Source organism: Marmota marmota, unplaced genomic scaffold (genome assembly GCF_001458135.2).
Source record: "Marmota marmota marmota unplaced genomic scaffold, marMar, whole genome shotgun sequence".
Lineage (NCBI taxonomy): Eukaryota > Metazoa > Chordata > Mammalia > Rodentia > Sciuridae > Marmota > Marmota marmota.
Genome location: NW_026000001.1, coordinates 3828104 through 3854799, shown reverse-complemented (window position 1 = coordinate 3854799; position 26696 = coordinate 3828104). Strand labels below are relative to the sequence as shown.

The 26696-nt window shown below is 63.2% G+C and overlaps 1 protein-coding gene across 1 annotated transcript in view; it reads left to right on the top strand.

Moving 5' to 3' along the window:
• LOC125618060 (SH3 and multiple ankyrin repeat domains protein 3-like) overlaps nt 1–26696 on the top strand; it is a 65749-nt gene that overhangs the window by 36502 nt on the left and 2551 nt on the right. The window contains exons 3-7 of the mRNA XM_048807615.1: nt 11396–11599; nt 14236–14307; nt 16211–16319; nt 25423–25574; nt 26621–26696. Of these exons, the coding sequence (XP_048663572.1) occupies nt 11396–11599; nt 14236–14307; nt 16211–16319; nt 25423–25574; nt 26621–26696 (613 nt within the window). The remainder of the gene's footprint in view (nt 1–11395; nt 11600–14235; nt 14308–16210; nt 16320–25422; nt 25575–26620) is intronic.

Sequence of the window (26696 nt, the reverse complement as noted above, 5' to 3'; positions counted from 1 at the left end):
CCCAGCCTCCCCCACTCTCTCTCCCATCCCGTCCCCCTCCCCCCCCAGCTGGTGAGACACCCTGATCTATCACAAGCTTCTGAATGGAGCTGCCAACAGTTTGACTCCAGAGCAGCCTTGACCTTGTGCTTTCCCAGAGGGTCCAACTAGAGCTCCCAGGGCGGTCCCTCCCCTCAGGCCCTCCATCCCTCCTGGTCCGTGTGTCTCAGGCACATGATGAGTCTGCAGCTTTCCGCATTCAGTTCCTGTGCTTTTGAGTATGAGGAGGACCTGTCGTGGCAGCCTTTGGGCCCACGTCCCGTCCAGTAGAACCAGGGCCTGACTGCTGACCCCTTGTGCAAGGGCCATGTGGGAAGGGGCTCACAGGTGGTCTGTGGCCTTGAAAGCTCTATTTGAGCGCTGCCTGGCTGGGGTCTGATTTGGGATCTTATTCAGGTGGGGGATGGGCTTCTTGAAGTCCACGCTTCTGGGAAACGGGCAGCGTGGGCAGCCACGGGGGCCTGTCCTCTGTCCGTGCAGCATTTCATCCTGGATTGCCAAGGAAGTGGGCTGCGGTCGGTTGCCTGTGCGCACGTCCTCTGTGTGTGCTGACCTTCCGCTGTGCAGCACGGGGGGCCTCCCAGGTCACCTGGCAGCAGGCAGACTGGGCCTATCTCTGTGCCTGACCCAGGACCTCCATGGCCACCTCTTCTGTACAAGGTGCTTCTCCGGAGAGGACCACACTCTGTTCTTCCTGGACACCTTCACCTTCGCCCCCAAGCTGAAGTTGGGCAGCACTGCCTGGCCTCCCTCCTCCTGCCTGGGCCTTCCTCCTCCCTGCCTGGACCTCCCTCCTCCCTGCCTGGCCTCTCTTCTCCCTGCCTGGCCTGTCTTCTCCCTGCCTGGCCTCCCTGCCTGGCCTCCCTCCTCCCTGCTGGGCCTGCTCTCAGCCAGTGGTTACCCTGAAAAACAAAAGCAAAGAGTGAGCGACTTGGGTTTGCCGAGCTGGGCGGCCTCACCCTCAGGCCTAGAGTGTTTCCGTCGGCCGAGGAAGAGTCCCTCGTGCCTGTGTGCAGGGAGTCCTCCCTCCCAGTTCCGTCCTGCAGCCGTGGACCTGTCCCGTCACATGGTCACATCTATCCAGCTCCTTCCCCTCTTGTTTTGACTAGGAGCTCTTCCCCCTAATGGCCAGTCGGGTTGTGTCCCCTGGGGGCTGTGAGGACCTTCTCTACCCTGTGCTCGCCCTTCCCAGCCCCTCCCCAGGCCGCTCTCTCCTGCTGGCACAGAACCCTGTGTCCCACCCGGCCCGACCCCTCCCCCTGCTCCTCGGCCCCCAGGGCAGCGCCAGACTCCCCCTTCAGTCCCCCGGTCCAGCGCTGGTGGTTTGCCTGAGCGCCAGGGTCGTGCTTCTGGGGCAGCCACCCCATGTCCTGCCTGCGTGGGAGCGCCTCGTGCCCCCGCTGTCGGCTCCCTGCAGGCCTTGGTGGCTTCTACACCTGCTCCTCCTTTGTGGCTCCACAGGGGGTGCTGGGGGACGGCTTGGTCAGCGTCCCTCTCCACAGCTTCTGTGTGTGTTTGCCTGGGGACAGTGAAGGACAGTGAACGTCTGGCGGGAGGGCGAGTGGGTGCCCGACACCATCGCTCTGTGGGGGGAGGAGGGACAGTGAGCCCGTGGCATGGCGGCCTGGCTCAGTGGGACCTTAGGTTTGGTTCAGAGCTGGTGACTCCTTGGGTGTGTGGGGGGCGTCTTAGCTTCTCTGTGGGGAGGACGGAGGAGGAGGGCAGGTAGGAGGCTCCTGCCCACAGCGGGGTGGCGATCGAGGCCAGGACTGGGGCGCAGGACAAGGTGGAGCCCGTGGGCAGGCTCCTGACGGGGAGTGGGCGAGGTCAGACCTGCAGCGTCCTTGGCCAGGACTCCTATCCGTGAGTTTTAAACTCGTTGCCTGTGTCTTTGCAGTCTCTCAGCCGGGACCAAAAAGAAGTTTTCTTTCTTTAAAAAGAACTCAGTATGATTCACAGTTCACCCTTGGGAAGGGGCCATTCGGTGGGCTTTAGAGAAGTCACGAGTAAGTGGGCCATGACCCCGTCACCCTTAGAGTGGCATCCCACCCCCGGGGAGCCAGCACCCTGAGCAGCCGGGCTGCATTCCCTGCCGGCCCCGACCTCAGGTCTCTGCCTGTGCCTCCCCTTCTGGCTCCTGCGAGGGCAGTTGTTCGCGTGTGGACTGAGCCTGCGCCACGCCCTGTAGACTTCCAGCTCCCTGTGGAAACAAGCCTGTCCCCTCTCATCTGTGCCCAACGTGTTCCTTAACTGCTTGAATCCTGTCACACAACAGCCTCCCTTGTCGTCCCGTGGCCAGGTCAATACCGAGATGTAAAACTAATGTTTCAGGAAGTGTCCGTCCTCTGCATCTGCCCGCTGACCAGGTCACCTGCCCCCCAGTGGACTCCTCCCGCTCATTTGTCAGCCAGTAGGACATTCAATGGGGACTAAAGACTTAATTAGAAAGACGTGAATTTGACCTTGTTGGAGCCAATCTTCTGCCTTAAGAGAAAAGTCATCAACAGGACTCTGCAGAAGTGATAGCACCGAGGCCGGTCCTCCAGAGACCCGAGTCCATGGCCCAAAATCAGGCCCCTCTGACAGGGAGGCAGGTCCTCAGAAGGCTCCAGAATGCCTCAGCTCTTTGAAATCTGTGCTGTTTTTATTAAATATAAAATTAAAAACATAGAAAGACATAAAAAACGTTATGAACACCAGTGTATTTATTAGACACAATTAATAGTTAAGAGCACTTTGCCATTTTTAATGACAAGAGGAAACGTGGTAGATAAAGTCAAAGTCTTCCTCATCCCGATTCCCAGTCCCTCCCCTCAGAGACAAACACCATGCAGACTTCAGTGTGAGTGATTCTTCTCCTTTTAAATGTGTCACTGTCACCACAGAGCGATGCACTGGAGCAGGACAAGGAGAACACGGGGGCATTGTCAGGACTCGGCTTTGTTCACTCGGCATCATCATTTGAAATCAATCTTTATTGATGTTAGCCTCCCATCGCCATCCATCATACATCTACCCACTCACCCTGTCCACTCTCCTATCCCTCCCCCACCTATCCACCCACCCATCCATCTATCCCTCCACCCATCCACTCATCTGTTTATCCATCCATCCATCTACACTTCTACCCATCTATCTACCCCTCCATGTACCCACCCCACCCATCCATTCACCTATCCATCCATCCATTTATCCATCCACCCACCTATCCTCCCATCTATCTATCCATGTACCCATCCATCCTTCCATCCATTCAGCCACCTATTCACCCATCCATCCACCCATCCACCCTTCCATCCATTCAGTCACCCATTCACCTATCCATCCACCCATCCACCCATCCATTTATCCATCCATCCATCCATCTACTCTTTCACACATCTATCTACCCATCCATGCACCCATCCCACCTATTCATTGACCTATCCATCCATGCATTTATCCATCAACCCACCCATCCACCCACTTACCCATCCACCAACCCATCCACCCATCTACCTATCCATCCACCCATCCATCCATCCACCCTCCTATTCACCCATCCACCCACCCATCCACTCACCCATCCACCCATGCACCAATGCTCCCATCCACCCACCTATCTACCTAGCCAACCACTCATCCGCCATCCATCCGTCCACCCACCCATTCATCCACCCATCCAGCCATCCACATATCCCCCACCCATCCACCCACCATCCACACATCCACAAATCCACCCACCATCCATCCATCCATCCACACATCCATCCATCCATCCGCCCATCCACCTATCCATCCACCCACACATTCACCTTTCCATCCATTCACCCATCCGTCCATCTACCCACCCATTCATCCACCCATCCAGCCATCCACACATCCACCTACCCACCCACCCATCCACCCACCATCCATACATCCACCCACCCATCCACCCACCATCCACACATCATCCACCTGGGCCTCTGCCCTTGGCATTGCAGAAATATGTGGTTAGGGTCTTTGGTCTCTACTTAGAGCCACCCTGCCACGTCCCTTTTAGGACACACTTAGATCACCTTTGGGAGGCAGGAAAGGCATAGAAACTACTTCTCTTTGTGGTTCATTAATTGGCTGCTAAAGGCAAAGAGAGTCCCCTTGCCCCACTGCCACCTCGTCTCCTCTGGGAGGCTGCACTGAGTGCCCCTCGCTGGGCTTCAGTGCCGGGGTGGCACTTCGCAGCCTTCATCAGGGGGTTGGTGAGTCATGAAGGTGTGAAGCCCGGGGCGGCCCTGGGGCTGCAGTGGGAGGCACCGAGGGATGGCGAGCCTGGGTCCTGCAGTTGCTCTCCTCTGAGGGGCACATGGCAAAGGCTGGGAGGACTCTGCCCTCACAGCTACCATCTTCAGAAGACCAGAAAGCACGTTCACCCTTTCCGCTGGTGTTAGGGTTCTCTGCTGCACCTCTGCCACATGGCGGGTGACCGCCGTGTCCCTGGAGAGGCCGCCTAGGCCTCCAGGCTCTCTGCCCAAGATCAGGCCTGGGAACAGCCGGGTCTGGGGTTCCTCCTTGGGTATGGGGTGCGACTCCCTCCTCCAGGAGGACAGTGGGCAGTGGGCGCTCCTCCTCACGGTTCACGCATTGGGTTTGCCCTCAGGACCATGTAATGGTCTCCCCAGCCTGCCCGTCACCCTGCCTGTCACAGGTGGTAGCTTCTAAGCTGGCCTCGGCCGGCCTCTGACTCTCTGCTTTGCAGGTCCTGCCTGAGACCCTGGCTGCTGAAGAGGACAGAACCACCTGCGGGCACACAGGAGGCCTGGCAGGCCCTGAGCAGTGCTGTTTAGTCTCCTGTTGACAATAGCCGTCGGTGACGTGGCCCCTTGGCCACCCCCCGGAGACGTTTGCCTCCCTGTCACCAGAGCCTCGAGTGGCTGCTATCAGGCTGGTGCCCTCTGAAATTCCCTCCTAATGGCACAGGGAGCCAGGGCCAGGCCTTCCTGTATTAGTGTCCACACACACACAGACACCAGCCTGGCTCCTGGATCTTGGGGTCCTCTGGCTTAAGCTCCAGCTTTGGGGTTTGCAGCCACAGATGCTGGTCTGGTGGGGCTTTGTCCACAGCAGCGTTATTTCACGTGGACAGTTGCACTCGCAAATGGCCCGTTACCCTTTGGGGTGGCCTTGGTGTGGGCTGTGCTTCAGAGTGCGAGGACGTGCAAGGCAGACATCCTACACACACCTAGCCACGGCCCGGGCCAGGCTCATCCTCTTCAGAAACGCGTCAAGAGGGAACCAGTGCTGGCTTAGGCTGTGACCCAGAGGGAGTTTTGGGTGTGGGCGGCACTGAGTGTGAGGCCTGGGTGCTCGGGACCACCTTTCTCCCACAGCGTGCCAAGGCCCAAGGTGCTCTGGGTGCAGTGACCGGGCGCGTCATTCCTGCCAGGGACCATCTCCGGCTCTGTATGCAGAACGGGGTGTGCTGGGGGCTCCCCGGAGGCTTGTTCCCGTCCTTTTGGCCTCTGCTGGGCTCCTTGGGTGGGAGTCAAGATGGGTGGATTCAGGTCTCACCGAGGACCGTGCATTAGCAGACGGATGGGGGCGGATGCTGGAAGGTCTGGGTGTGATCCAGCCTGCGTCGGCGGGACCTGTGCAGGTGGCCCTCTGCAAGAGGACGTATTTGGCGGCATAATCTTTAGTGTCCTTTCGGGCTTTGTCTAGACACTCCCTCGCCTTCAGTACCATCTTAGAAAATGACCATTGTCCCCGTCTCCGTCACACAGGGCCCCAAACACACTTGGAAAGCAATTTAGCTCGTCCGTGAAATAGTTGAGCCCTGTAGCTGCAAGTCAAACGGCCGAGTCCCGGAAGCCGCCAACCCCCAGCACTCTTCCACACTAGCGGTGCAGGTCCTGAAGCCACAGGGGCTGTGACCTGCCTCATTTACGTGAGTGGGTGTCCAGTCCGCCGAGCCCCGTCATGGACACAGGCTCTATGGCCTTGGCTATCCAGTGATGTGGTGCCTGGATGGCCCAACGCAGGACCTCGGCACAGGGCTGTTTTGAAGTGAGGTCGTTCAGGAGGTAATTGGAGGTCATCACAGTGATCCAGCCTGGTCTGCCTGGGGTCCTCAGAAGACCACCGTCAGGACACAGCCACCCAAAGGCCCACTGAGGATGCAGGGAGCAGATGCGCTGAGGCCTTGGGAGGGCCCAGCCCGCCACACCTTGGTCCCGTACCGTACTTCCAGCCCCCAGGATGAGGGACAGTGTCTGTCGCAAGGGCCCAGGTGTGGGGCTTCGTTGTGGTGGCCCAAGCAGCTACCACAAAGCAGGACACAGACCTACAAGACCCGCAGGCCTGGCCCTTGGGCGTCAGCGCCCTGTGAGTCCTCGGCCGTGCCCAGCAGGGGAGGCCTGCCCAGGCTGGGACCTTTGTGTCCAGGGCCCTGAGCTCCAGGGAGGTCCGGGCCGGCAGCTGCCCCTGCCCGTCCCCGGGGCCTGCTGTCTCCGTTGACTGGTGTTCTCAGCTCCTGCTCCATCTGTAGAACCTCCCCGAGCCGCGCTGGCCAAGCGCGAGCGTGAGCTTCCCGTATTCTCTTCATTCCCATTTGACCTTGACCGTGAGCTGGCGTTTCTCTGTCGGGCAGCATGGTGGGCCTGGCGGGGGCGCGCAGGCCTGCGGGCTCTGGGGCAGCCCTGTTCCACGTGCTGCTTCCTTGAGTGACGGCCCCACATCCCCAGGGTAGTGAATTTGGGCCTTTCTCCACCCTGGGTTACCCCCCACCCACCCGTATTCCATCCTGGGAATGTCCCTCCGACATGGCTTAATGCCAGCGCTGTTTACCAGTGTCAGGTATGGTGACCAAAGGAAAGGTCACCTTGTCCCAGGGTGGCTCAGGCTGGATGAGGAGCAGTGGAATGGGCTCCAGACAGGGAGAGAGCCGGGGGAGAGGCGTGTCCCCCAGAAGCCTTGGCATTCTGCACCCGCGTGGGTGAGGCCCCTCTGGGGTGCGGGCCTGGGGACACCGAACTGAGCTGCCCTGCGGGAATCCGGGAGCTTCCTTGGCTGGGGGCTGTGTGCCTTAGCATGGGCTGATGTTGCCCCCAGCCCTATTCCACCCGGCTGTGGCAGCCCCACCACACCCCAGCCACTGCCCGGGCCTTGGGTGTGCGCCCTGCCCGCTGCGGGGGAGTGAGGAGCCCCGGGCTGGGTCCTGAGCTTCCTGACCCCTCTCCCAGGTGTTCTGTACCTCACCGCACACCATGCCACACCGGAGGTGTCGGTGAGCCTGGGCCACTGAGCACAGGGAACCCCCAGATCCGTCAGAGACCCAGGTCCTGCCTGCTGCCCGTCAGGAGGAGGCGTGGAAGAACCTTCCCAGGCAAATCCAGGGTGGTGCTGCCCCCTAGTGGAGGAGCCTCGCAGTGGAGAGGCTGGGAGTCACCGTGAGCTTGGCCCATGTCCACAGGCGGCTGCATCAGCCAAGCCCCCAGGAGGGTGCTCAGTGTGTCCTGTGGGAGGCCAGGAGGGGGCCTGGCCAGGGGAAAGTAGGAGTGGCCTCCTCCAGCAGGGGAGCAGGGGACAGGGCAGTCAGCTAGAGGCACAGAGCCCAGGGCCTCAGACCTACAGCACCCAGCAGTGAGCTGGAGTTTGTGTGAGTGTGTGAGTGTGTGTGTGTGTGTGTGTGAGTGTGTGTAAGTGTGTGTGAGTTTGTATAAGAGTTCGAGTGTGAGAGAGTGTGTATGAAAGAGTGTGTGTGCGTGTGAGTGCATGTGAGTGTGTATGTGTGTATGTGTGAGTATGTGTGCTTGTGAGTGTGTGTGCATGTATGCACACACGTGTTGGTTTCTGTGTCATGGATGGGTGTGTTGTGTTGGTATTTATATATGTTTTGGGGGCTGTGGGTATGTGTTGGCTTCTGGGTGTGTTTGTGGGTACCTCTGTGTGCTGGTGTGTGTCTGTGTATGTAGGTTTCTGTGTGTGTAAGTTTCTTTTTTGTTTGTGTGTGTGTGTGGCAGGGTGAGAGCAGGGAGGAGCGTTTGCAGGCAGGACAGAGCCCAAGACTGAGGCCAAGGCCAGCCTCTCCCTGGGTCATGGAGGCTGGAGCCTTCGGGGGAGGGGTGCTGGGGAGAGTGGCGGTGAGGGTGACTGGGTACAGGGGACTCAGGTGAGCCAGTGCAGGGGCTGCTGGTATGCGGGTGAGGAAGGGTGGTGGCCATTGGGACACAGGGACTGCTGCTCTGGAGGCTGCAGGTTAACCTCGACTGACAGGCAGTCCAGGCAGCACGGGCAGGGAGCCCCTCCTGGTCTTGGGAGCAGGTGCTGGCCCTGGTGCCCACACTGGGCATAGGAGATGGGGGCCTGGGGTGGCCCAGGAGTTAGGCTTGGGTGTCACCAGTGGGTGACTGAGTCTTGAGTTACTCACTTGGAGGCTGGTGTTAGGACATCAGGTGTGCGATGACCTGGAGTAGAGGTCATGGTCAGCACATCCTCTGTGTGTCTGCTTCCTTACAGGCTCCGCGCTACCTGCTCACGCCAGAGCTTGTTCCAGTCCTGACTTCAATCTTGTAAATGTTCAGTATCATCATGGTCTCGCCATCACCATTATTCTCATTACCTCTACTGTTGCCATCACGAAAATCGTCACTGTCCTCACCACCATCACTATCAGGTCACCACCATCACCATCTCTGTCATCACCACCACCATCCTCACCATCCTCACCATCAGCACCATCACTGTCATGTCACCACCATTACTGTCATCACCATCACCATCACCACCATCCTCACCATCCCCACCATCAGCACCATCATCTTGATCATCACCATCCTCACCACCATCACTGTCAGGTCACCACCATCACCATCACCATCACCGTCATCACCATCAGCACCATCCTCACCATCACCATCACCATCTCCATGATCACCACCACCACCACCACCACCATCACCATTACCACCATTACCAGTATCATCCTCACCACCCTCATGATCATCACCACCGTCACCAACATCACCACCATCTGGAGGTTCCCCCAGGAATTTCCGTCCTGACCCACGTGTCCTGTGCGTCCCAGGCAGCCCTCTGGTCGGGCCCTACCGGGCAGCAGCACCTGCTCTCCCAGGAGCTCGTCCTCTGGTTCCCAGGGAGCCTGTCTGGGGGCTTCCTTTTCCTTTCCGTCTCGGGACAGTTGAGGACGTGTCCTTCCCCACTGCAGGTAGTGGCCTGGGCCGGCTCCTGGCCCGCACTCATTCATTCTACAGTGTCACCCCCGTGCTGTGTCAGGTGTCCCTGGAGCTGGTTTATGGCTGCATCAGCGGTGGTGGGTGGACACGGGAAGTGGGGCCACCCGAGAGTCTCCTGGGCTTTGATCCAGGTGTGAACAGCGGCAACTCTGCTAAGGGGGTGCCCAGGAGCTGGGGCGCTTGGCCAGTGGCCTCACGGAGACGTGCTGTGCTGTTGCTTTTTGCTGGTCAGCAGCAGGTGGGTTACATGCTGGTCAGTCTGGGACACCCTGGCCAAGCACGTGCTGGGCTGTCCCACTCCTGAGGCTGGAAGCTCAGGGACAAAGTATGGGCAGGGCTGGTTCCTGTGGGTGCGAGGGTCCTCGGCCCCCAGCTCTCCTCCACCCCTGGGGGCTCGCTGGCCGTCGTTGGCACTCTGGCCTGTAGGAGCCGTCTCCCACTCTGTCCGTCTGTCCTCATGGCCTCCTCACGGTGCACCTGCCACGGTGTCCAGGGCCCCTTTCTGTGAGGACACAGTCCTTGCTGGGGCCACCTCATCCATCACAACCTCACACCTGAACTTGATCCCCTGCTCAGAGGCCCCATTTCCACACAGATCACGCTCAGGGGGAGGAGGTCAGCCCTTGCTTTGAGGGGCACCATTCACCCGGCCCGTCACTGTGGCCCCCTCCTCCGCCCAGGCCTGCCGATACCACCACTCGAGGGACCTTGGCTTGAGGCCTGTGCTGCTGGAGCCCGAGGTCAGCAGCGACTCCTGAGTCGGGTCATCGGGGTCCCCAGCTGGCCACTTCTGGTCACTCCTTCAATAGGCCGGGTTTCCAGAGGGTTCTCACTCAGGGGTGACGGGTGCGGGGCACACGGCCCGCTGTCTTCTGGCTGGAAGGAGCAGTGCATGGCCTCGTGACCCGGGGCGTTTTGAGGGCCACCCTCAATGCAGCCTCTGACACTGAAGGAGGACGGAGAGCATCGGGGCGTCCTGTCCTGGAGCCGGGAGGTCCTGCTGGCTGTGGGAGCGCTGTCACTGTTGACGGCAGCCGTGTCTTTTCGCAGCCCGAGCGCTCAGCCAAGGCTCCCGCGCCAGACGGCCGCCCCGCCTGGCCTCTTGCGTCCTTGGCACCGGCACACGGAGTCCCTGCAGGGAGGGGCCCCAGCGCAGGGGCAGCCCAACTCCTTTCTCTGGTGCTTTTCCCAGGGAGAAAGCCAGGCTCACCCGCTGGTGGCTGCGCAGAGGGTGGTGTGTGCTCAACAGGAGTCTGGGCGGCTCTCCCAGAAGGCGCTGGGAATGTGACCAAGCCACCGTGTCCCTGTCCTGTGCTGTGGACGTTTCTGAAGGGTGGGGTCTGGCGGCCCTGTCGGGACTCCAGCTCTGGAGGCCACAGTTTGGCCTCCCACCTGACGGCGCCTCCTGCAGGGCCACGTGTACCACGTTTCTGCCCCCAGTCAGCGCGGGCGGCAAGAGACCTCGCGTCCCTGGCATCCCACGGGGAAGCCGTGACACAGGGTCACCTGCGTCTGAACTCCAGGAGCCATCCTCGCAGGTCACAGGGCAGCTCTCACACCCTGGGCTCCGCGGGCGTGGACGACACAACCCCAGGTTGGAAGGACTTGGGGACACAGTCGCACTGAAGATGTGTGGGTCGTTTCCTTGTCCTGAGTCCCTGAAGGATACAACGTAACAACTGTTTCCACCGCCGCTGTGTCACACGGTCAATGATGGGACAACCCAGGAGGGCGTGGAGGCACGCCAGGCAGGGAGGGGAGCAGTGGGCACCCCAGTGCTGCGCCACGCTATGGGAGGGCCGTGGGCAACTTTGGATTCGGCGTTTTTTGTGGGATTTGAAGCCAAGCCCCGCAAATGCAGAGGGACCATATTCTCGAGCTGTGATTCCCTGGCGCTTCCCCCAGAACAGCAGGACATGAGTGGACGCCGTGGGGGGGCAGGGTGGCCATCTGTGTTTCTCCACGTGCTGCCCGAGGCCGGGGGTCCCAGTGGAGCCCTGCAGGTGGCGCCAGGCTGAGTCCAGGTGGAGGCCAGCGCCTGCCTTGGCCTTTCCCTCCTGCGTTTGCACAGAGCTGGGGTGTCCGACCTCTGGGGTGACCGTGGGCTCCCCTGCCCCTGACCAGGTGTCTCTCTCCCCCCGCAGAAGTGCATTCGCTTCAACCCGGACGCCACAGTGTGGGTGGCCAAGCAGCGGATCCTTTGCACGTTGAACCAGGGGCTGAAGGACGTCCTCAACTATGGGCTGTTCCAGCCGGCCAGCAACGGGCGTCACGGCAAGTTCCTGGACGAGGAGAGGCTGCTGCGCGAGTACCCACAGCCCGTGGGCCCCGGCGTCCCCTCCCTGGAGGTACCTGGGCATGCGGGCCACCGGGCCACCCGCTGGGGTTGGGTGGGGACGTCACCTTAGTGGGCTGCCAGCCTGCTGTTCTCGGGGCTGGCCTCAGGTGGGAAGGTAGCCTGGGATCTCGAGGCTGCCCACTGTGCTGGGAACTGGGGCAGCTGGTCACTGTACTGAACTCCTCGGGGAGGAGTCTCTGGAACGAGCTTTGGTCCATCCAAGCTGGTGTCCAGGACCCCTGCGTCCTGGGATGCAAGGTGGCCCCTGGCGGCTTGAGCGCTTGGGCTTTTCTCCCCTGCACCCACCTGCACGGCTTCTTGGCTGCCCCACCTCCAGACAACAGCTGGTGCCCAGTGGTCAATCTGGCTCAGGGCCAGCCACGGGGGTCGGGTCCCCAGCTCCCACACTGCTGGCAGGTGTGGCCCTGCCTCGGGGTCCCAGGACGTCCTCTTGGGCTCACCCATGAGCTGGAGTGGCCTGCAGACCTCAGGAAGCCAGGGTTCATTAGGAAGGACGCAGATGGCCAGCGGTGGACGGGACCCGGGCCGGGTCTGGAAGGGCCCCGAGCTCCGCAGCTCCTGTCCCCCAGGAGCCGGGTGTGCCACCTCTCAGCAGGGGACATTTTTGCCAGTCAGGAGCTCTCCAAGCCCCGTGGCTTAGGGACCTGTGGAAGTGACCTTCAGAGGCGGTGCTGAGCGGGAGGGCTCCATCCAGCCCCCGCCCCCCAGGTCAGGGCTGCGGCTGGGAGTCCACCCCCCAGCCCACTGGGCCTTCTGGGCCACCAGTGCCGTCCTGCTGCTGTGGGTCGGGAGTCATCCCATTAGCATGACCACAGGGATCTTGTCACTCGGGAGGCCCCGGGCATATGGGTAGCCAGGTATGTGGGTAGCCAGGTATGGGAGTAGCCAGGTATGTGGGTAGCCGGGTATGTGGGTAGCCGTGCTGGGAACTGGGGCCAAAGACCTAATATTGCTGCTGTATCAGGCTCGTGGTCCAGTCTCCCTGTCGTGGTCAAGAGGTGGACAGTGGCTGTCCTGCTGTGACCAGAAGCATGGCCTCCTTCCTGCGGCTCCTGAGTGGCGGCAGCACAGCCCCGGCCTGCCCCTGGCCCCACCTGCGGCACCCTGAGTTCCTGTCCAGGGTTCCCAGCAGCACACACGCGGCCAGTCGGGGCGGCCTCCCTATGCTGGTCAGCGTGTGGCTGTCGGCGGCTGTCAGCCTGCTGGGCGCCAGGGCCGTGTGTGAGCTGCAGCCGGTACCCGAGCTGTCCAGCAGGTTCCACGACGCTCCCGCCATTGGAGAGCCGTGACTCTGAGGGATGGGTACTGACGTCCCTGGGTTCCCTCAGGACCCCGAGGCTGAGGTTTAACGCCTGTTAATGTGGACGTGTGGGGAGCAGGACAGGGCCAGGGGGCGAGGGCCTGGGGGCGAGGGCCAGGATGCCTGCTCAAGGCCCAGCGCTCAGCTGCTGCCCTCCCCGGGCCATCCTGTGAGAGGGGCGTCTTCAGAATGTCCAGGTCTGTCATGAGGAGGGACATGGGCCAGGTACCGTGGATCAGTACAGTTCCGCCCAGGGGCCGATCTTTCCGTGACCACAGTGAAACCGAGGGAGAGGCGGGGAGACCTAGAAGCCTGCTTTCCACGTGGCCCCAGTCACAGAAGCTGGGCCACCTTGGGCTACTCACCCAGCCTCTCTGAGCCTTGGATCCTAGCCAGGACATCACGGTTGTTAGCAGCGACTGTCCGTTGGCTGAGGCTCAGAGGAGGCGTCCCTTGCCACAGTGGCACCTGGGTGACTGGCTCCCTGCCAGTGCCCACATTGCTCTGTCATGAGGTCCTTGCTGACACGGAGGCCTCTTTCTCCCCAGCCACCATCCCCCCAGGTGAAGAGCCGAGACCACGCTGGGCCCAGCCCCTGCTGGTTGGCTGCTGAGCAAAGGTCGAGAACACAGCAGGAGAGGGACTCAGGGTTCTGAGCCCGCACAGCCGCAGCTGTGGGTGTGTGTGGACCTAGGAACACATGTCCCCCTTGGGAGCTGACCCTCCTGCTGACACGCTGTGGTGGCCTCCTGTGTGTTCTTTGCTAGAACAAGTGCCCACTGGGTGGAACCCCTTGGGCCACCCGCGTCAGGCCCATGGCAGTAGCCGTGAGTCACCTGGGACCCCGTCAGGGACTGGGAGGTGTGGACCAGGTGCTGGTGAAGACGGGGACCAGGGAAGGTTTCACAGGTGTCCGGGACACCAGGACGTCCGTCACGAGGAATCTAGTGCCGGGACGGAAGTCCCGGTGCAGGCCAGCAGGTCCCCCCTGTGTCCTGGGGACCCCGGGGCCTCTTTCTTCAGACCCCGCGCAGCCTGGGTTTTGGAGCCCACCTTGTGGGTGTGCCCCTTTCTTGGCAGCTGTGGGTGCCCAATCCCCCAAAGGCGGGAAGACAGGCCAGGCTTTGAGGCAGCGCCCACATCTGCTGGGGTGCCCAGGGCCTGGTCAGGGAGAGCTGGCTCAGGACACTGTGGGCTCCGCAGCACCTGGGCAGCACTGTATTGAGCTCTGGGCACTGAAGTCCCGTGCGCAGGGAGACGGCAGCCAGGGCCGCGTGCCTCTGGGGGCCGTGACAAGGGCGCACTGTCTTCCTCTGTCTGTGCAGTTTCGATACAAGAAGCGCGTGTACAAGCAGCCCGATCTGGACGAGAAGCAGCTGGCCAAGCTCCACACCAAGGTAGGGGACCCCTCACTCATACCCTCTGCTATTCCTGGGCACCCGCTGGCACCCCGCGTGGTGAGCAGGGCTGGGGTGGGGGGTGGCTGCCAGAGACCCGGCCACCAGGAAGCAGAGCAAAGCCCCAGGTGGTCCATGGAGGCTCAGGAGGGGCAGCCCTGAGGAAGAGGGTCTGGCGTGCAGCGTGGGGGAGGGAAGGGGTTGTGCTGAGTGCTGTCAGCCTGGGTCAATGGGTAGACACCAGGGGGGACTTCCAGGTGAGCAGCAGGGAAAGAAGGAGCTGGTTACCTGAGGGCCCAGTCCCTGGCTGAGTGACAGTGGGTTCCTGGGACCAGGGGCTGCTCAGCTGGTCAGACGCCACGTTGGCACCGTGGACACTGCTCCTTGTCAGCATGCCGTGGGAGCCCGGGAGGCTGCCTGGTGCTGGAGGCCGGGGCCTGAGGCGCGGAGGGGGAGCAGCGCTTTGCTTCTGTTTGCGCCCCATTTCCATCAGGGGATCCAGGGACTCTGATCTGTCGGCCGGTTCCCCTTTCCTGCTTAAATTGTCCAGATGTGCAGTGGCTGCCCTTCCACCTGGCTCCCTGTCCTTGGGCATGTTCCTGTCGACCTCGATGCCCTGCCACCCACCCTCTGGCACAGCACAGATGCTTGGCCTCTGGAACGTTCCCTGCTGGGCCCTGGAGTTCCCCGGACCGGGTGCCGGCCCCTCCCCTGGGTCTCTGTCCCTCTGGTTTATCCCGTCACCCTCTGGCCTGTGGGGGTCAGTGCGTTTTGAACTGAAGTGTTGATTGGTACGGAGCCGAGGAGACCGTGATGACACTGGGCGTCGGGGGGCATCCCAGGTTGGGGGCATGTGTCCTAGTCCTGGGATGTGCAGAGGCCTCCAGGTGGGTCCAGCTGTGGCAGAGGCCGAGGGAACAGGGTGTCAGGTGGAGACCACCACTGCTCCCTCCTGTGTGTGTCGGGATAAGCGCTGGCCCCGTCAGCAGGGTCCCCATCCTGCAGAGGGGACCCAGCAGCCAGGCTGTCCGCTGAGGCACGGAAGCCATGGCTCTCCGACAGAGCAGGCTGCCAGGCATGGGCAAGGGCCGTCCCACCCAGGCAGGGCCAGTGACCCTGCTGACCTCGTGAGGAGGGGACGCCTCCCTTCACCTGGGGCCCAGCGAGCTGTCCTGCCCCTGGGCCCCTGCTGACCTGGAAGGGGACTGGCCTGAGCTAGTGGCCGCCCTGTTTCTGTGCGGTGCAGCCGCTCTTCAGAGTAGAGCCTCAGCCCTGGTCAGGGGGGTCGGGGGTCTGGGCAGGTGCCAGGAGCGGTGGCGTTTGGAAGTGTCCCTGGCATTTGGTCCTCAACAGTGAAGGAGCTTGGCCTCTGTAGGGCGTGGCGTGTCCCACGCTGTCAGAGCCCTGGCTGACTCACGGCCTCTCACGTCTCTGGGGCCCTGGGGACTGGTGTCCGAGTCAGGGTGCCAGGGACGTGTGCCTGGGGCACCTCAAGGTTCAGTCCTGCAGCCCTGGCTGCCTGCCCACCTGTGGAAGGGACAGGGAGCTCCCTGGAGTCTCTTTCGTAAGGATGCTTGTCCCGTTTGCCAGGACTCTGCCCTGTGACCCGGTCACCTCCCCAGGCCTGTACCGTTGCAGGGGGCCCAGGCTCCCTCGGGTGAAGCCTTCAGATGGTGGTGCCGGATGGCCACGGCTCCACAGGGATCTTCCAACACTCAGCTGGGCCTGGACGGCGGCGTGGGCCACCTGCACCCTGGGCTTGGCTCTGTGGTTCCGCTACTTAGTGAGCCCTGGGCACGGTGGCCCTGTGCAGAAGAGACCAGTCACCCCGGGGAGAGCGTCCCCTGCTGTGAGGGGACGTCTTCTTACAAAGACGTTTCTGTTTTGTTCCTCTTCTCCCCAGGCCAATCTGAAGAAGTTCATGGACCACACTCAGCATCGGGCGGTGGAGAAGCTGGCCAAGCTGCTGGACCGAGGGTTGGATCCCAATTTCCACGACCTCGAGACTGGAGGTGGGTCCAGGTGACACAGGCTGCGTCGTCCCTGGTCTCGCCTGGACACTGGGAGTGTGTCCTTGCCCCTCCGACTTCCCGGCCTTGGGGCTGAGCTTGTCCTGGCCTCTGGTGTGGTGTGGGCAGCAGGAAATGCCTGGTCGTGACAGTGGACGAGCGAGTGGGTGGGCGGAGACACCCGCACTCGGAGCTGTTGCGGGCGGCCTGCCCCGGGGGTGACGTCACCAGCTGCGTGTGTGCCCCTCTGGTGTGGGCCTCCTGGCCCTGGTGCCCACAGACGTCCTGCTCCCCTGTTGGACACCCGAGTTCAAGGCCCGTGGGCCTCAAGCATTTCTGGAGAACTGGGCGGAGGCTCTGGAGAGTCCGAGGGCTGCTTTCCCAGCCTGGGTCTGTTGACCTCTGGTCTGGACCCGGCTTGGCTGTGGGTTCTGTCCTGAGCGCCAGAGGGTGTCCAGCAGCACCCTGGCCTTGACCCACTGGATTTGAATGACCACCCCCAGTTGAGACACCAAAAGTGCCTTGCCATGTTGCCCAGCGTCCCCTGGAGTGGGGGACACGATCCCCAGAGGGGGAGCCCTGAGCCCGTGGACGTCAGCTGACGTTGGCAGGCCGTGACGAGGTGGCTGTGGAGAGTGGAGAGGGCTCGGAGGTCCCCACAGTGGCCCGGGGACACAGTGAGATGTGGCTTCCAGGCTGTAGGAAGAGATGGACGGCGGATTCCTGAGCGGGAACTGGGGCCCTCAGGGACGTTTGCCAATGACCGCCGGCCGGCCGGGTGTCTCTTGTTGGATCCTCTCCAGGGCTGAGCTTCGGGCGTGGCTCCACTGGTGTGGAGGGGGCAGCTCACCTGTCCATCCTGGGCTCCTCATGGCTGGACTCCATGGGGCACTGGGCCTGGCAGGGGCCAGCTTCCTCAGCTTGCCCTGGTCGGCAACAGGGGTCCAGCTGCACGTGGACGGCCCCCCTGTTCCCGGCACCGACCTCTGTGAGCTGGGCTCCCCCAGGCTTCCTTCCCTGGTGTTGGGTCTCCTGGGCTTTAAGGCTTTTGAAGTGGCTGTTGTCCAGGCCAGACCTGGACACGGACTTCTGAGAACAGAGACTGAACTCCTGAGCAGGTGGGCGCGGCCGCTTCTCTTGGCCCTGCCCGGGGTTAACACTGCAGTCGCGGGTTGGGCCCCTCGAGCTGAGGTCCCTGGGGACCATGAGCAGGTTCCCCCCAGTGCGATGGAGGCACAGTCCAGACAGAAGCAGGGCCGGTGTGTCCCCAGCAGGGAGCCGCAATGACCTGGGAGCCCTGAGCAGCCGACGCAGGGAGTGTCACCTTCAGTCACCCCTCTCTGGTCCACGTCCTCAGGGCCACCTGCTGGGGCTGAAGGTACTTGACAAACATTGCATTGGACTGAAGGTGTAGTGTCCTGCTGGTCAGTACTCCCTAACAGTACAGTGGACAGCTGTCCGCACGTCTTGATGTGGGGTCGGTGCCACGAGTAGCCCCAGGTGACTTGGCTGCATGGGAGCAGGCACCTGGGTTCTCTGCACAAACACCGACTGTTATAAGGAGCTGAGCACCTGTGGATTGGGTGCCCCTGGGTCCTGGGACCAACCCCGAGGGGCTGAGGGGCCGCTGTGTCCCCATGACGACAGCCCGGCTGGTCGGGGAGAAAGAGCAGACCCCGGGGTGGGGGACACAGACGCTCCTCTTCTGCCTGATCCCTGCTGAGCCCCCCACAGAGAGCCTCTGGGCTCCGGCCAGCAGCGGGGGGCTCCAGAGCAGCGGGCAGGCGGGAGGGCAGCGGGCCTGCACCTGCTCACCCCACAGTTAGCGTGGCCCAGAAGGGGGGCTTGGGTGTGCTCTGGGTTTGGTGGGGACAGAAATGGCCGTCTCCAGTGTTAAAAGCCATCGCAGCAGGGGCTCTCGGGGAGTCGCAGAGGTGGCCTCCCACGGGTTTCCCTCCTGGGGGCTTCAGTGCTCCTCGGTGGCCGTGAACGCCCCCGTCCCCCGCTGTGTGAAGGAATGGGGTTTCCATGCAGAGAAGACGGGACCCGGCGAGAGAGCTCTCGTGTGAACCGCCCGGTTCCTGCCCTGGCACTGGGCACAGTGAGTGACCTTTCTTGGCAACACAGGGTTGACCCAGGGCTCAGAATGCCAGGCCACCGGCCACCTCTGGGCCACAGGGCCCTCTGCCTCACTCCAGGGCTCGCTGGGGCAGCACATGCTGGGGGTCCAGACCCTTGTCCTGGTGCCGCCGTGACAGTGCGGTGCGGGGTACTCTGGTCCCCGAGGATCCCCTGTGCCCCTTGTTCATCCCTCCCCCGGCACAACCCTTGGCAACCGCCACTGCCCTCCGCCGCGTGGGTGTCCTCCATGGGAGTGTCCCGGGCCAGGCCCTCGGCGCTGCTCCTGGGTGCTGGCTTCTCTGCAGCAGCGAACGCCCAGGTTCCCTCCCCCCCCCGGGCTCCATCTCTCTACTCCTTGGGTGCTGGGTGCCCTCCCCTGTCCTGGGTGCCCTCCTCTGTGCTGGGTGACCTCCCCTGTCCTGGGTGGCCTCCCCGTGTCCTGGGTCCCCCTGTGCCAGATGCACACCCTTGGTCCCCCTCTCCTGGGGAGGGCGACGGTTGGTGGCCGTGGGTGAAGCTGCAGTGGACGCCGCGTGCAGGGGCTCGTGGGGCGCGGTCAGCAGTGACGGGGCAGGAGGAGCCTCTAGAGGCAAAACTGGACTCTCGGAGCCCCAAAGGGGAGCCCCCACTCTGGGGAGGAGCCAGGGCTTGGAGCCAGAAGACGAAGGGCCAGGAGGGCGGTGAGGAGAGAGCACCTGGACGTCCTCAGGGACACCGTCTGTGGCACCCGCGGGACGTCCTCGGGGACAGCTGACCTGTGGCAGTTCTGGGACGTAGCACGCAGCACACCCAGTCACAAGACGCTGGAAGGGAGACGAGCACTCGCGCTCTCATGCTCTCCCGGGAGCCAAGCCAGGCCTCACGGCTTGCCCGCCCACACTGTGCGCCTGATGCGGCTTCACCTGAAACCTACACCTGCAGGTGGCGGATGCTGCCCTCCAGGGCTGCAGTAGCCCAGGACCATGTCCTGAGCCCCAGAAGCCAGCTCAGCACCAGGCCCTGGAGAGCGTCACGGAGAGCCGCCTTCAGCCCCAGTGTCTCTGCAAACAGCTGTGCGCAGACCAGGTCACTGAGCCTCTCTGAACTTCAGTCTCCTCCTCTCCTAAATCCCGTGGTCTTCTCTATAAGGCAGGAAAACAGGAGCCCGGGACGAGTGCTCTGGGTCCAGCCTGCAGGTCTGGGCCACCTGCAGGGTTTATAGAGGTTCCCAGTTGTCATCAGCATCCACTAAGTCTCAGCAGATGCCGTTTCCTGTCTGTTCTGGCCATGGAGAGAGACAGGGCTGGCTTTGGGAGGTGACCACGTGTCCTGGCTTCCTGGGTGACCCTGGTGCTAGCCTGAAGGCCCTGCTCCTGCCCGACCACCAGGCGTGAAGAAGGGGCTGGGGACCAGGACACAGGCCTCCCACACCTTGGGCCCCCACCTCCAGGGCTGTGAGCGGCAATGTGCAGCCAGGGAACGGCCTGGGCCTGGGACCGTGTCACAGCAGCAGGAGCCACGGCAGTCTCCTGTCACCACGAGGACGGGGCAGCTTTGGCTCTACCCCCAGGGCCTGACTCCTCCTGTCATGCCGGCTGGACAGGCCGTGGTCCTGGCTGGGGCAGCAGGTCCAGCTCCTGTTGGGGACAAGGCACCAACGGCTTCCTTCCCGAGACCACAAAATGCCACAGTGCCCGGGCCTGGCCGCCATCCCCGAGTCAGGGGAAGCAGCTTTTCTGGATGGAGGGACGCGCCAGAGATAATTAAGTCCCAGGAGAATGACCCGTCAGTGACAGCCTAGCCGCGTGTGACCAGCCGCTGCCTGCTGCCCGTGGTCGATGTGACTGTCACCAGGCCCAGCCCGAGGGTGCAGCTGCCTCCTTGCTGTGAAGGGCTTTGCCGACTGCGCTGGGGACGAGCACCTCCGACGCTGCCTGTCTCCATGGGGACAGACCCCGGGGTGAATGTCCACTGCAGCGGGTTCCTCAGAGCACTGCCTGGTCCGCAGCGCGCGTGTGACGTCCAGCTGCTAAACGGCTCTCCAGCGGCGACGCTCTGATGCCTGCCAGGCTGCCGGGGAGCCCAGCTGCTCCTCGTCCTGCTGAGAGGCCCCGCTCCACCCGCGCGTCGCTGTGGCCAGCCCTGGGAGCCCCTGCCCACTCCCGCACGGCCCAATTAGAAGGCTTCGCAGACTGTGGATCCCAGGACGCTTCCTGGCGCGGAGACACAGGGGCCCGGCTGGATGTGTGCCTGACGTCCTCGTCCCCCTGCCCCCGGGGCCCTGGATGAATCACTGTTTTTAATTCTGCGTGAAGAACAGCACTGGGCGCGTGGGTGGGACTTGAGGGGACACAGATCACTCTTGCAAATGAAGGATCCTCAAGATCACCAAGTAACTGGCTCCCGGCCTGCAGGGAGCACGGGGGACACTGGCGTGTCAGTGCGGTTCCTGATTAAAGGGGCCCTGTTTTCAAGTGAGAGCCCGGGGACCGCGTCCAGTTATTTCAGGAGTGTTCTTGGTCACACCTGCTGGGCTTGGGAGGGAGCACGGTGACTCAGGAAGGGGACACGCCCACATAAGACAAGACGCGCCAACAGCGAGATGGGCAGGTGGGGGAGGCCAGGCCAAGGCGCGGGCCGGTCCTCGGGAGCGAGCTGGGGTCGGGCTCAGCACCAGCTTTGGGTTTGTGGGAAATCCAGCAGGAAGTGTGGACAGCACCCAGGTGGCCCGTCCTGTGTCCCATATGGACGCCTGGTGCTGGCGCGGGTGTGGGGTGTCATCCTGGTGACGGACCCGGGTTAGTTGGGGCTCGCTCTTGGTGCCTGCCGTGTGCCCTGGGATTTGTGCCTGTGTGCACCAGGGTCTCCTCCAGCCACCCACGGAACAGGTCGGGCACAGTGGCCTGGTAAGCCCTGAATAAAGCCACCGTCCACGTTCACTGTCACCTCACGTGGGGCAACACCTCGGGCACCGTCACTGGCCTGTGCCTCGGGGACTGTGCCATCCGACCCACTGCCAGCGAGGACAGCGCGTGCCCTGCCCCACCCCTCACCAGCACCCGGGGCTGTCCGTGTTTCCAACGTGGCCCTCTGACTGTGTAGTGTGTGTCATTTTAATTCACAGCCCTGGTGACACAGGATGGAGCGTCCTTCCCCGGGCTCCTGTGGATTTCCACTGGGGAGGTGCCCCAGTGCCAGGCGAGGGGGGTCTCCACCCACCTCTTCATTGGGGGTGTGCTTTCCTTCTGCCGGGTCTGATGGGTTCTCAGTCCACCCTGGACACAGGACTTGGCACCTTTCCTCAACATCTCCCCTAAGGCTGAGCAGCAGCTCCTTCCCACTACACCGTCACCCGAGGAAGAGCCTTGAGGTTTTCTGAAATAGACTCACTTTCAGAACAGCTTTTAACCACAGGATCCCACGGACAGAGCAGAGTCTCCTGCTGGCACCCCGCTCCCCGGCACCCCGCCCCCGGGACCCTGCTTCCCGGGACCCAGCTCCCCAGCACCCCACTCCCCAGCACCCCACTCCCCAGCACCCTGCTCCCCAGCACCCCATTCCCCGGGACCCCACTCCCCGGCACCAGCTCCCCAGCACTCCCCGACCTCAGGCTGGTGCCGTGGCCGCCCGTCAGAGCCGGCAGCAGCTGCTTGCTGTTCCTGAGCCCACGCTCCATCCGCATTTCCTCGTTTCCCACTCTGCCCGGTGCCCTCCGCCATCGCCTCTGCGTGGCTCCCGTACCTGGACAGCTTCCCAGAGCTTCCTGGGTCACGATGGCCTCGACAGGTTTGAGGACGGCCAGAGGCACCGAGGCTGGGGACGATCACCGTGACCTGTTGTTCTGAGGGGGCAGGCGTTGGCGGGTCCCACCTCTGAGTCGACCTCGCCCTCCTTTGGGGGGTGGCTGCTGTGGGATCTCCCTGAAAGGCGCCTGGTTTCTCGCCCTTCCCTGCCGCGCTCTGTGGAAGGGACCCGACCCAAAGCCACCCTCGCGGGCGGGTCAGCGCCTCCCCAAGGTGCAGCGGCCCGGCAGAGCTGAGTTCCTGCGGGCGCCTGCTCTGGCGTCACTGATTCTCTGACGGCTTAGTGGCCAGTGGCCCAGGGACGTTCTCTCCTGTGGCTACTTCGGCTGCCCCCAGGAACTGTCCCAGGTCTGCACAGGCGCCCAGACCCCAGGGTGCTCGGCGCCCTCTGTGCCGGGTGCAGCATTTGCAGGAGCCGTGCATCTCCCGTGGACGTGGCCTTGTGTCTGGGCTGCCTGGACGCCTCAGGCCGCCCGGCGTGTGCCCCGGCTGCTCTGTTCTGAGGTCCACGATCCCGTTATTCTAACGGTCGCATTGCTTTGGCATTTCCAGTCCCTGGCTGGTCGGGTCAGCTGACCCAACACTGGGGATGCCCTGCCACACGGTTCCCTGTGTTTGGAACACACCAGTCGCCCCCACATCCTGCTCCCCAGCCGGGGTCCCTCCCTGTCATTAGGCCACGGCGGCTGCCTGGTGTGGCTGTGGGGTCTCTGGCCCCTGCTTCCTCATCCCTTGGCTGCTCATGGGACACACAGGGGGCTCCCGCCCCCAGCCCCTGCTTGGCGCCTGCTGGAGGCTGTTCTGAGCCCTCTCTCTCCCTGCCCAGCTGCCCAGCTGCCCACCTCACTCCAGTCCTGCCAAGACCGAGGCCATGGCTGCCCTCTGGCTGTGCTGTGGGGCCCACTGCCCGCTGGTGCCTTTGAAGCACGCCCTGGACGTGCCTGGACCCTGGAAGCATGCGGGTCTTCAAGGTCATCTCCCAACATTGCAGATCCTTCTCCCCTGTCCACGTGGAGGGGGACGGAGTCGCTCCTGAGGGTTCCGTAGTGAGCGTCAGATACGAGGTTAAGACGTAGCGACTGCAGCACGTGAAAACCCAGGAGCGCTGGCAGAGCCTCGTGTGGCAGAGCCGCGAGTGGCAGAGCCACGTGTGGCAGAGCCTCGAGTGGCAGAGCCTCGTGTGGCAGAGCCTCGAGTGGCAGAGCCTCGAGTGGCAGAGCCACGTGTGGCAGAGCCTCGAGTGGCCGAGCCACGTGTGGCAGAGCCTCGTGTGGCAGAGCCTCGAGTGGCAGAGCCTCGGGTGGCAGAGCCACGTGTGGCAGAGCCTCGTGTGGCAGAGCCTCGTGTGGCAGAGCCTCGAGTGGCAGAGCCACGTGTGGCAGAGCCTCATGTGGCAGAGCCTCGAGTGGCAGAGCCTCGAGTGGCAGAGCCTCGAGGTTGCCACACTCATTAGAGAGCCATGGCGTGTCCCCAGCGTGAGACCCTGCAGCCCCACGATGCTGCAGCTCACAGCTGATTGGCCAGCGTCTTCCTGGGGTTCGTCCATCGGCCCCAAACGTGGAGCCTCACTGGACATCCGCTCACTGGACATCCCCTCTGCAAATGTGCCGCCTAAGCCAGGGCCACATGGCGCTCTGCTGACCAGGCCAGGGGGGTCTGGCCAGAGCTGAGTGTGGCCAGTCTGGAATGTCATTTGAGGAGGCTTCTAGAACCTTCAGTGCTTGACGGCAGGGTGTCACCCACAGTCCTGTTCCTTCCACCTGGGGACGGTCCTCCCTACCCTGCTTGTTGGGCTCAGTGTTGTGCCCAGCACTGTCTGACGGGGCCCCGGGGGCCTGTGGGTGGAGCCGTCCCTGTGGCTCCATCCTGGCCTTGACGTGACCTGGGAGGGCTCCGAGACCGTGTCCTCAAGTACAGAACAAGGCTGTCCTCGGACAGCACCGCGTGAGACCTCCCCTAGATTGGACCGTCCGCTTTTGACAGGACAGTGCCCTCAGCCAGACACAGGAGAAGCCCTACCTGTCCCAAGGGCCCGTCTGGCCCCAAGCTCAGGTGGACACACTCACTAAGTCCTTCAGGCCACCCAGTCCTTTCACGTCCTTCCAGGACCCACCTGGCCCTCGCCCACCAGCTCCAAGGAAGGGCCTCCCAGAAGCCTCCAGATGCCCCGCGCCCACCTGGGAGGCCACAGGAGCGGCAGCAGCCAGCGGAGGTCAGGGCTGTCCTGCACACACAGAGCCCCCTTCCCAGCTGGCCGGGTCCTGCACACCCCTCGCCAGGCCAGGCCTATGCAGGCAACATCCCAGGTCACTGAAGTCCCTTAGGTGTCCCGGAAACTTCCTGTTTTTCTTTAAAGCTAAGAACCCCCCCCCCATGGCTACGCGTCAGAGACGTGCACGGTGGCCCTCCTGGGACCTCGCGCGTGATGGGGAGTGGGGAGCCAGCCGTTCCGTCAGGAGCCAGGGTGTGGGTGTGTGCGTCACCGTTAGCTGGGGGTGGTCTGCAGAGCCCGGGCGCTGGGCGGGGTGTGGCACCCACCAGGAAGCCGCAGGCAGCCGAGCTGTGGCTGGAGGGTGAGAGACGCAGGCAGGACAGAGGGACCCTCCTGCATCAATGAACGCAGGGTTCAGAATAGACTGTCTCAGGACGAGGGCCAGGGGACTGGGTGGGGGGTCTGCCTCCAGCTGCCCGAAGACAGCGGCTCTTGGCTGTGGGCTTTCTGGGTCACAGGAGCCCGCGGTGTCCGCGAGCCCTGCCCTTTCCCCATGTTGCATTAACCACGGCGGTGCATCTTCTCAGCAGAGGGCGTGTGAGGAGGATGGGGAGTGACAGATGTGTCCCCACAGGCACTGAGCCACGGGCCATCTGGAAGGTGGGGACCCTTGGCAACTCTTGTCCCAGGTGGGCAGACCTCACCCTCCTCCCGGGCTTCTGCCCCACCCGGTGCAGCCTGGAATTGCCAGGGGTGAGGGCCCCTCTGCCCAGCTGGATGGCTGCCTGGGGCCTCGTCGCTGTCACTGTCTGGGCCCAGGGCTGCCTGGGCCACCTGACTGCTGGACCTGAGGCTGGCCAGGGGCTGGGCGTGACACCTGGGGTCCGTTCTTCAAGTCCCCAAGTTCCAGGCGCTGGAGCAAGGCTGGGCTTGGGGCTCCCTGGCCTTGCCCACGTGTGGGCACTAAAGTGTGTGTGTCCGGGTCCCGCAGAGACTCCCCTGACCCTGGCGGCCCAGCTGGACGGCTCCACGGAGGTCATCAAAGCTCTCAGGAATGGCGGGGCTCACCTGGACTTTCGCGCCAGAGACGGGATGACCGCCCTGCACAAGGCCGCCCGCACCCGGAACCAAGCCGCCCTGAAGGTACTCAGGCCTGTCTGGGGGCCACCCTGTGTGGGCCCTGTGGCTGCCCCGTGGCCTCCCCACAGGGGCCACCCGAGGACTGCAGCTCCCGTCCCCTGGGACAACAGCGGTGTCCAGGCCTCCTGCCCTCCCCTCTTGGCCCTGCCCTTTTAGGGCTGTGTTTGTAACCCATGAGACAGGACCGAAAGCCAACGTCCCTGTGAGGGCCACCACCCAGTGGACATTGAGCCCTCGCTCGGCCCGCCACGGGGCGTGGGGAGCCAGGCGGGGTGTGCTGTGCCCTGTCGTCCTCCGGTGCCCCACCCCACAGGAGAGAACCCAGGTGCCCGCGGCCCATTCTCCATCAGAGCCCTGGGGAGAGGGACACGGTCGGCCCTGCCGCTGACCCTGGGGCTGGGGCTTCTCCCGCAGCCTCCCACGAGTGTCCTCTCAGCTGCCCCCTCCTGCAGGCTTCCAGACACTGCCGGTGGCTCACTGCCCTCGGGGCTCACTGAGGTCACGCGTCCTGTTCTAGGTCACATAGTCCAGCGCAGCCTTCCCTGGAGGCCCTCTGACCCTCAGGACACCGCTGCCCAGGACAGAGGTGGCAGCTCCTCCACAGAGAAGGGCGCCCAGCGGGTGCCAGGGAGTGGGTGGGTCTTGCCCCTTTAGAGGCCCCAGAAGCCCCTCCCTTGCTCTCCCTGTGCGTGGCGGAGGGCAGGGGGGCGCAGGGGCAGGGGAGGGCTGCTCCTTGTGCTGGAGGCCACCCCAGGTCAGCTGTGGTGACCATTGTCTTGGACACCCAGCCCTCATCTTCTCAGTGCCCCCACTGACCGCCAGGCCTCCCTCCCCTGCCCTGTGTGTTGAGGACCGTGACCTCTCTGTCCCCAGGCAGGTGGGCTGCAGGCAGGGAGACGCCTACCCGTTCCCTTGCGGCTGGACCAGACCCTGGCTGCGGGAACGCGGGCCCTGTCCACTGGCCCGCGGGAGGCTGGTCCCTGCTCTCGGACACTTTCGCCCTGCGCAGAAGGCGTGGGACGCACTGACCGCACCTGGGCCTTTTCCAGACCCTCCTGGAGCTCGGGGCCTCCCCCGACTACAAGGACAGCTACGGCCTCACGCCGCTGTACCACACGGCCATCG